Source organism: Marmota marmota, unplaced genomic scaffold, assembly GCF_001458135.2.
Source record: "Marmota marmota marmota unplaced genomic scaffold, marMar, whole genome shotgun sequence".
Taxonomy (NCBI): domain Eukaryota; kingdom Metazoa; phylum Chordata; class Mammalia; order Rodentia; family Sciuridae; genus Marmota; species Marmota marmota.
This window is the reverse complement of record NW_025999992.1, coordinates 2,884,908-2,894,576: the sequence shown is the minus strand read 5'-3', so window position 1 is coordinate 2,894,576 and position 9,669 is coordinate 2,884,908. Positions and strand designations below refer to the sequence as shown.

Here is a 9,669-nt window from a genome sequence, read left to right as displayed (position 1 = left end):
ACCGCGGCCGCGCCGCCCGCCTGGCCCGCCCGCCCGCGGCCACCGCGCTCACCTGTCCCGCCTGCAGCGCCAGCTGCACGGCCGCCTCGAAGCACTCGTTCAGGGCCCCCAGCGAGCGCCGCCTCGTCCTCGCCGCCCGGCTTCATCACGGCCTCGCCGGGTCCCGCCACCTCCGGCCGTCCTCCAGGGTCCAAGAGGGACCCCGGCTCCCGCCGCCCGGACGCCAGGCTCCGCACGCCCTCCTCGCGTTCCCGCCAACTCGCGCCCGGTCCACCGCACGCCGCACCGCCGCGCCCGCAGGAAGGGAAGCGTGGGGGGCCGTGGCCCGGGTAGCCGCGCCTCGAGGCCCGCCCCCGGCCCGCCCCGCCCCACTGGGCGTACCCCGCACGCCCCTGGGCGTCGACCCCGCCCTCCCCACCCCCGCACGCAGCCCGGCGCCCCCGCCCCTAAGGCCCCGCCCCGCGCCGTCCCGCAGGGCCCCGCGCCCCGGCGGGCGCTGGCGGGGCAGAGGGTTGGGTACGCGGGGCTGGGTCCTGGCGGGCTGCTGCCGGGTGAGCGCAAGGGCCAGGCCACGGCTCTGCCCACCACCGCCAATCCCGGGGCGCCTCTGCGCGCAGCGGCGATCCGGCCCGCACCTTCCAACCGGTCGCTGTTTGTCCGCGGAGGTCGCTGGACGTCCGCCTGCTCGGGTCCCATGTGGGCAGCAGGCAGGCGGGTTGGATGCACAGGAGCTGCCATTCAGGCTGCAGCGCAGCCCAACCCACGTGACAGTCACCGGGGTGCGGGAACTGCTCAAAATCAAAACTGGAACTTGAGCCTGAACTGTGACTGTGGCCAGCCTGTCCGTAGAGAGGCATGACCCTTTAAACCGCAAGGCTTCCACTTCTGGCACCATGAAAAAGTGAATTCCAGGCATTTCCTGAGAGGAACGGCGGCGGTGTCCAAGAGTTTAACGCCGAGCAGCTCAGCCCAGCCCTTTTACAAAAGCTGCTGACCCTGTGGAAGCGTTCTGGCTTGGCCCTTCCCAGAGCCTGGGGAGACCATGAGTTTGTGTAGGAACCCTGAAGGGACGGTTGTTCACTCAAGTTAACCTAAGGATGGGAGTGGGCATTTGTGGAGAAACTTTAGGTGTACCGTTCTGGGACAAAAATTCCAAACAGCAGGAGGAAGTAGGAAGGTAGACTTAGGGACAGATTTAGGGCTTACCTCACGAAGCCTGCTCATCTTATGGTTCAGAAGAGGAGACCAAGGATCGCCCTGGCCAGTTTAGGACAGGCAAAGGGGTGCTCTACTCCATCCTTCTTATGCTGAGTGATTCGTTTTAAAACGAAATGAGCTCAGTGGTTGATCTTCATGGCAGGTTGTGTGTGTGTGTTGCTGTGCTGGGGACTGAACCCAGGGATGCTCTACCACCGAGCTATATCCCCAGTCCTTTTCGTGTTTTATTTTTTATTTTATTTATTTATTTTGGTTCTGGGGATTGAAACCAGGGATGCTTTACCACTGAGCTACATCCCTATCCTTTTTAATTTTTTGTTGAGACAGGGTCTCCATAAGTTGCTTAGGGCCTTGCTAAATTGCTGAGGCTGGCTTTGAACTTGCCTCAGCTTCCCGAGTCACTGGGATTACAGCCATGTGCTAATGAAAATCTAATGAAAACTTGTGCCAGGCTACAAGTTTTCATTAGAGATCATAGTCAGGAAGCGATGAAATTTCTCTTTGGCCTCTTCTCAGCTCCCCTTTCTGAATCTCTCTCCTTCCTCTCTGAACTGTGACCCAACCAGGAAGCTTCTTTATATCTTTTGATAAACTTTTATTAGGATCTCAGCATATCTAAACATCTACATTAAAAGACTTGATAACTTCCTTGTCTAACTGACAAATATCTTAAGGCACAATAGTGTGACTTTTTAAAGGTGTGAAGCTTGGAGCAGCCAGACTTGCCTGAATTGAGGTACTTTCTTCCTTGCTGTGTGCAAGTTACAAATGCCCTTGAAGCCCCTTTTCTTTTCTTTTCTTTTTTAAAGAGAGAGAGAATTTTAATTTTTTTTTTTTTTTTAGTTTTCGGCGGACACAACATCTTTATTGTATGTGGTGCTGAGGATCGAACCCAGGCCGCACGCATGCCAGGCAAGCACACTACCGCTTGAGCCACATCCCCAGCCCAGCCACATCCCCAGCCCTCGAAGCCCCTTTTCTCAACTATAAAGTGGTCTCTGTAGCTATTATATGAGGGAATATACATGTGTTTGGCACTCAGCAACGGGGAAGCCTGAGGAAGAAGGATCCCAAGTTCGAGGCCAGCTTGAGCAACTTAGCAAGGCCCTACCTCAAAATAGAAAGTTAAAAGGGGGACTGGGGTTGTGACTCAGTGGTAGAGCACTTGCCCAACACATGTGAGGCACTGGGTTCAATCTTCAACACCATAAAGAAATAATAAACAATATTACTATAATAAATGTAACAGTAATAAAAATAAACAAAGACATAAAAAGATCTTTATTTAAAAAAGGGGGCGGGGGTAGGGGTGTAGCTCAGTGGTAGAGCCTCTGGGTTCAATCCCCAGTACCAAAAAACAAAAAAGGCTGGTCACTCAAGCACCAATGTAACTGACCTCCAAGATCAGCATGTTGCTTGTCACATAATAGGTACTTAATAAATCTGTTAGTCATCAAATACAATATCATCTTTTTCTAACAGATAATGCAAATCTCTCCTGCCTTAATGAGGATCCTTCACACCGTGCCTTAGATGTCCTCTGCACGTTGCATCTTGCAGGACAAACCTCAGAGTCCTGAGCTCTGCTGACACTTCCCACCCACAGCCTGGTGGGTGCTCTGGTCCTCAGGAGATCACATGCACAGTGTGTAGGCCAGGGGTGACAGAGGGAGGGTGGGGGGCATCAAGATGGACTGCATGTCCTTATTGTCCTAGGAGGCCCTCCCCTGGTGTCTTCTCTGGAACACAGCAAAGGCTAAATAAGCAAAATCTCAGGCAGAGTTTTCTTCTATCCGTTTCTCTAGCTTCCCCAGTTGTTCTGAAATCTGATCTTATTCTCCAGAGCTGACTTGGACACTGAATAAATTTTTGGTTTATTTCATCTCATCTAAGCCCTAGAAGCAGTCCCAGGACAATTCTGTCCAGTGTTAACTTTACTGTAGAAAATTGATATTATGGGCTGAACTGTGCCCCTCCCACAAAATCCACACGCTGAAGTTCTGACCCCAGAATGAATAGTGAAGTAACCTGGTGGAGATCTTTTTAACAACTCTATGGGCACAGAGCTTTGCAAGCACTGCTGGAGTCATTCGATGCCTTCTGGGCATGTGCAGGGTCCAGTAGCAGTCCATGAAACAAACCAGAATAAGATTAGGTTTCAGAGCAACTCGGGGAAGCTAGAGAATCGGATACAAGGAGAAGATGGAGGTAGAACCTTTAAAGAGGTAGTTAAGTTAAATTGGGGTTGTTAGGGCCAACCCTAATTTAAGATGACTGACGTCCTTATAAGAAGAGGGAACTTGCACACACAGAAAGTCACTGGGAGCCTGACAGGATGGTACATACCTGTCAAGCCAGTGACTCAGGAGGCTGAGGCTGGAGGATCACAAGTTCAAGGCCAGCATCAGCAATTTAATGAGTCCTTAAGCAATGTAAGACCCTGTCTCAAAAAAAATAAAAAGGGTTAGGGATGTGGCTCAGCAATAAAGCACCCCTGAATTAAATCCGCAGTATCCAAAAAGAAAAAGAAAAGAAAGACAGACACTGGGAGTGGTCATGAACCAGGAAAGATCTTTTGAAGATAATCATCTGCAAGCCAAGGAGATAGACCCTAGGAGAAACCAGCCCTGCCCACACCCGATGGAAACCTTGCAGACTGTGGGTCTTTGTTACAAAATCCCAAGCTACATGTTCCAATGGGAACCCAGGGGATTTACCTTGTGCACCCCGATACTACAGACCACAAGGAGCTCCTTTCAGCCCAGACCGCGCAGGGGAGTGCGGAGTACAGAGCTCACAGGGCCAGAGCCAACCCTGCTGCCACCCCTGACCCTGCAGTGAGGGGTCGTTTCTGCAGTGATGGGAGCCAGCCAGCACCACACGGTAGTGCACAGAGTCAGGTGGGTGATGGCCGACAAGTGCTCTGTGTTTGGGTGCCACCTGACCTGCACATGGACAGGCAGCAACACATGCCTCTAGTAGTCTTTGCAAAGCTGTGTGCCCACAGAGCTGTTAACCGCCAGGTTACGTCACTGCTCACTTATTCCCACTATAACCCTGGAGGTGCTTTTTCCTACTGTGGGGAAATCTGCTAAATGGTTACTTGCCATTGAGGAAGGGGTTAATGTGGTAGTCCTTCTTCTCCTGCTGAGCCGAACCTTTAACTTCTGAGAATTCACAGACTCACATTTCTTCCTGGTTTGCCTTTTAATCACTTTTCAGGGTCCCACATTCATAGATTCTGGAGAGTAAGGAATTGTACTTCAATAATTGATGTCCCCTCTGACCTATGAAATCAATGTCCAGCACTTCCAATTCCATGCCTGATGGCCTGAGTGGAAATTAGCAGGCTAGACTCGAGGTCATATTTTGCAACCTGCACATTCAGTTGTACAATGTGCAACTCTATTCACTTCTCCATAACTGAACTTTCTTGCCTCATCTCCCTCCTGATAGCAGAAAACTGCACCTACTTACTTTCAGACTCTTCACACCTGTGTCAATGCAAAAGATCAATTCTGCTTTAAAGAAAAAGAAGATAGATTGTTCTGAACCAAATATAAGTAGCTTAGGCCTGGGAACACAGATTCAAGTTATTTTTTTTTTTAATATTTTATTTACATTTTAGTTTTCGGCGGACACAACATCTTTGTTTGTATGTGGTGCTGAGGATCGAACCCGGGCCGCACGCATGCCGGGCAAGCGCGCTACTGCTTGAGCCACATCCCCAGCCCAGATTCGAGTTATTTGAAGGCGTGTTCTGAAGAACAAGGACCTGCAAGGACCCTTTGGGCAGAGAACAAAGGTAATCACAAACCAGTTCATTCAGGGAATACATTGATAAAGTGGATGGTACCTTGTTGCATTCTTAGGAGAAGACTGGAAAATCGGGGGCCTGTTCTTTTACCTAGTTGTCAGTGCTAGGCCAGACACCAGGTCAGAACCATGACTTCTTTATCTTAGGGCCTCAGGTACTTTGTCCTGCAGGTCCATCTGCCTGGGCCTCATCTCTCTGGGGAGGAAGAAGTTATCTCACTGGTGCTTGCTAAAGAATTCTATTGCAATAGTTTCTTGGGAAATGTTTCATTTCACACTTTAGTGATTTTTCAGACATTTCAGGTTTAAAATTCAATCAATTCCACCTCGAATTGTTCCTTTTTCCCTGGGTGGGTCTGCACAAATGGACCTGGCCATGAGAGGCCCATACTCCTTGGCCTTGGCTGAGTCCTACATTGGCCAAGCTGAGACCCGATCTGCGCACTGTGCCTTGGCTTTGGCCCAGCCCCTGTGGCTTCTCCTGGGTAGCCTAACCATCCTGGGCCTGCTCATGTGGGTCTCTTGTTTGCTCCAGGAGGCCTCTAGAGCCTGAACATTCACTTTGCTATCATGCAGTTCTTCTGTGTTGGTGTCTGTGGAAGAACCCAGGAGCTCACAGGTACCCCAGGTCCCACAGGAAGGCACCCAAGCCTTCATTGTCGCCTGGCTCCTCACCTCTGCAGGAGAGAGGGCTTCTGCGCCCAGAGCCTCCCTGTGGGAGGTAACCCTGCCTCTTCTCTTCCCCCTCTCCAGGCAGCTGTGCTCTTGTAGGAGAGAAAGGGACACTGGCTATGTTCCAGCACGTCTCCCCTCCCCCTCAAAGAACTTTGTTTGTTTTCAGTGCTGGGAATCCAACTCAGTCCCTCATGCATGCTGGGTAGGTGACACCACTGAGCTATGTCCCCAGCCTCTCCCCCAATTTTCTTTTTACTTTTTATTTAATTTTATATTTTAGTAGTGGCATTTGAATCCAGAGGCACTCTACTGCTGAGCTACATTCTAATAATTAATTTAATTATTTAAAGAAATTTTTTTGGTTGTACACGACACAATACCTTTATTTATTTTTATGTGGTGCTGAGGATCAAACCCAGTGCCTCACACGAGCTAGGCAAGTGCTCTACCACCGAGCTACATCCCCAACCCTAATTATAATTATTTAATAACAAGTTAATTATTTTAAATTTTGGGACAAGGTTTCACTAAGTTGCCCAGGCTGGCCTCAAACTTGTAATCCTCTTGCTTCAGCTTCCCATGTCACTGGGATTATAAGAATGTGCCATTGGGCATGGCTCAGTTTTCTTTTCTTTCTTTCTTTTAAATGTTTTTATCAGTGTGTTATAGTTGTACATCATAGCAGGTTCATTTCGTCATAATCATACATGCATAGACTATAATTTGCTCCATATCAGTCCCCAGTACTTCCTCTTTCCCTCCCCTCTTCCCTCCCACTGTTCCCCTTACTGTACTGGTCTATTATTATTCTATGTATTTATTCACTGTAATTGGTGCTTTATAGATGGTGAAACCCACTGTAGTGAATCATTGGGTCCATTTCATTCTGTAGTCCTTCCATTTCCCTCCTCCCTCCCTTTTCCCATCCCTCCTCCCTCCCCCATGGTCTTACACTTCACTCATCTGCTATCTGTTTTCCTGGGATACCCCCTCTTTCCTTCCCCTGATTTTGTCCTAGCTTCCACATAGGAGAGAAAATGTTAGCTCCTTGACCTTCTGAGTCTGGCTGATTTCACTGAGCATGGTATCCTCCTATTTACCAGCGAATGCCATAACATGTTCACAGCAAAATGTAGAGGAAGGTTCAGAGATTTCCCATCTGTGTCCCCTGTACACAGCTGCTTATCTCTCCTATCTTCTTTGTTGGCCCTGACCTACTGGGCAGTGCTTCACTCTGAGTTCTTCAGTGATAAAGACGCATCCTGTCCCTTGGGTAACTGAAGCCTTAGATCTGCTGCCGACTCCTGGGTTGAAAATGAGTGGATGTGGTACAGACTGACAAACTCTCCTCCTGCCTATAGTTTAAAACTGGGTTGTTTTCTAGGAAATGTTTCTGGTTTATTTTTTATTTTTTAATTGCAGACTTATGTTCATTTGCATGCAATGTGGTCCCCTATCCCCCCAACTAAAAAGATTTTGTTACAATATTCCATTCAGTTTGGGTGTATTTTTACTACAGAGAAAAGAGGAAAAACAATCTTTTTACCTGGGGAAAGTTATATGTTGGTGCACACAAAGCTGCTTCAGAGTTATAGGTAACATCTGAGGGGAGATACAAGGAGGCTGGGCTGCACTGTCCCAGGAGGGATCTTGCACTTGACCTTCTCACTACAGGACCATGCTGGAGGAAGCCCGGGTGGGGCTTTGTGTCTTGGTTTCTCAAGCTGGTGCTGGAGTGTTGAGATCCACGCTTTCTTCTCCTGGTTTTGGTAACTGCAGGAAGGGCCAATGCAGGACGTGCTCAGTCCTGCCAGCTTCCTTCACCCTAACAGATGAACAGATCTCTCACAAATCACTCTTTGTTTAAAATATTCCCTCTTTGGTAATAGCTCGTGTCTAGCTCCCATGCTTAAAGACAAAAACACGGAGCAAATTTCCTGAGCCGGCCTCTGTGCATGAAATGCTTTAGGTTCACAGGCCTTTCGAAGACAGATTAAGTTTCTTAGAATGATTCCTGCAAATTATGCTAGGCATGTTATGAATGTATCACTATGCGTTCCAATTTTACATGTAATATAATGTGCCAACTTAAAAAGTAAACAGAAGGAAGACCAATAGGGTAAAGGAAGGGAATGCAGGGAAGGGGAGAGGAGGAAGTACTGGGGATAGAAATGGAGCAAACTATGTGGTATGCATTTATGAATATGTCAAAATGAATCCTACTATTATGTATAACTATAATACACCAATGGATATTTTTAAAAATATGTATTGAATTTCTGACAACTGTCAAAATCAGTCATATTTTAATTGAGACAGTGTTTTATTTTACACTTTAAAAAACCTGATCTAAACTTAAAATTCATTTTAGTATAGGGGTGTGTGTGCACATGTGTGTGGAGAGAGTTGGAGGAATAGTAAGCAAGAGGACAGGAGCACACACGTTTAGCTTCCAGGGATAAACAACTGATGAGAAAAGTAATGAACACATGACCCATGACACTCCAGGTCTTGTGCAACCACAAGAATGGGAAGTTGTGCTCCACGTGTGTGTGATGTGTCAAAAGACACTCTACTGTCACGTGTAACTGAAAAGAACAAATTAAAAAAAAAAAGAATTTCTACTTCTGGGCTGGGTGTGTATCTCAGTGAGTGGTGGAGTGCTTGCCTAGCATGTGTGAGGCACAAAAAAAGAAAAGAGAAATATTTTTTTCTACTTCTAAGGCAGCACTACTAATAGAGAATACATTTCATCAAGGATGAGCGTGGGATTCGAGTGAGATGAATGTATTCTGCTTGTTTGTGTCTCAACGGGAATTCTGAGTCTGGCGTAGTGGTGCTCAGGACGGCAGGGGAATATTGTGAGTTCAAAGCCAGACTCAGCAACATAGCAGCAAGATCTTGCTTCAAAAAAAAACCTAAAATAAAAAGGCTGGGGATGTGGTTTAGGGTTAAGCTCCTCTGAATTCAATCCCTGGTACCAAGAAAAAAGAAGAAGAAGAAGAAGAAGAAGGAGGAGGAGGAGGAGGAGGAGGAGGAGGAGGAGGAGGAGAAGAAGAAGAAGAAGAAGAAGAAGAAGAAGAAGAAGAAGAAGAAGAAGAAGAAGAAGAAGAAGAAGGAGGAGGAGGAGGAATCATGATCAGTACCAACATTTGTCAGGAGAGGAACCTAATTTAATGGGGAAAACAAACAAATTTCCTACTTCTGTGTGTGGATGCACCCCCAAGTATGTGATTTGTCCTTTGTTCACTCACTTGTTCCACAGGTGAATATTGGCCATGGTCACAGGGGACACAAAGGGGAGGGGAGGTTGGGGTGCTGTGTCCTGCGTGTTGAAGGCCACACCCGGAGGGTTCCAGATGAAGTTGGCAGTGGGACTGGACAGGAGAAGATACCACACAGGGAACAGGAATAAGATGACGGGGCCAGGCAGAGCCACAGGCTGTGTGGGATGGGCTTGACCATTGCTTCAGAGACAAAGGAGTTCAGTCAGCTACCATGGTCCTGTGGTGATGCGTCCTATCAGCGAGACTCCAAGGAATACGGAAACATTTCAGAATACTAGTCAGTTCCACACCTTGGACAGAAACCTCACCTTAAGGGGGAAGCACTGCAGGAAAAAACAACAAAAAACTCCAAACATAGCAGCAGGCCAGGGCTGGGGTATAGCTCAGTTGGTAGAGTGCTCTCCTTGTATGTATAAGGCCCTGGGTTCAATCCCCAACACCACAAGGAAACAAGCCACTAAATCTTTCACAATCCCACCCCCTCAAATAAGAATTTTTAAGACTAAAGTCCGGATAACGTTTTCTCTACACACACACACACACACACACACACACACAAATCCTTACAATGAAAATTTATTGGGTCATACAACTCTCCTGAGACCATTTCTCCTGGAGTAGAGGTGGGACAGAAAATAGACCTTTTATTTCCATTTGGAGAGCTGTGTTAATG

General features: G+C 47.7%; 1 protein-coding gene across 1 annotated transcript in view; it reads right to left on the bottom strand.

Annotated features, from left to right (window-relative positions):
• Impa2 (inositol monophosphatase 2) overlaps nucleotides 1-336 on the bottom strand; it is a 46,715-nt gene extending 46,379 nt beyond the window's left edge. The window contains 2 exon segments of the mRNA XM_015506037.2: nucleotides 53-101; nucleotides 103-336. Of these exon segments, the coding sequence (XP_015361523.1) occupies nucleotides 53-101; nucleotides 103-146 (93 nt within the window). The 5' untranslated portion in view covers nucleotides 147-336.
• Nucleotides 337-9,669: the final 9,333 nt, after the last annotated feature.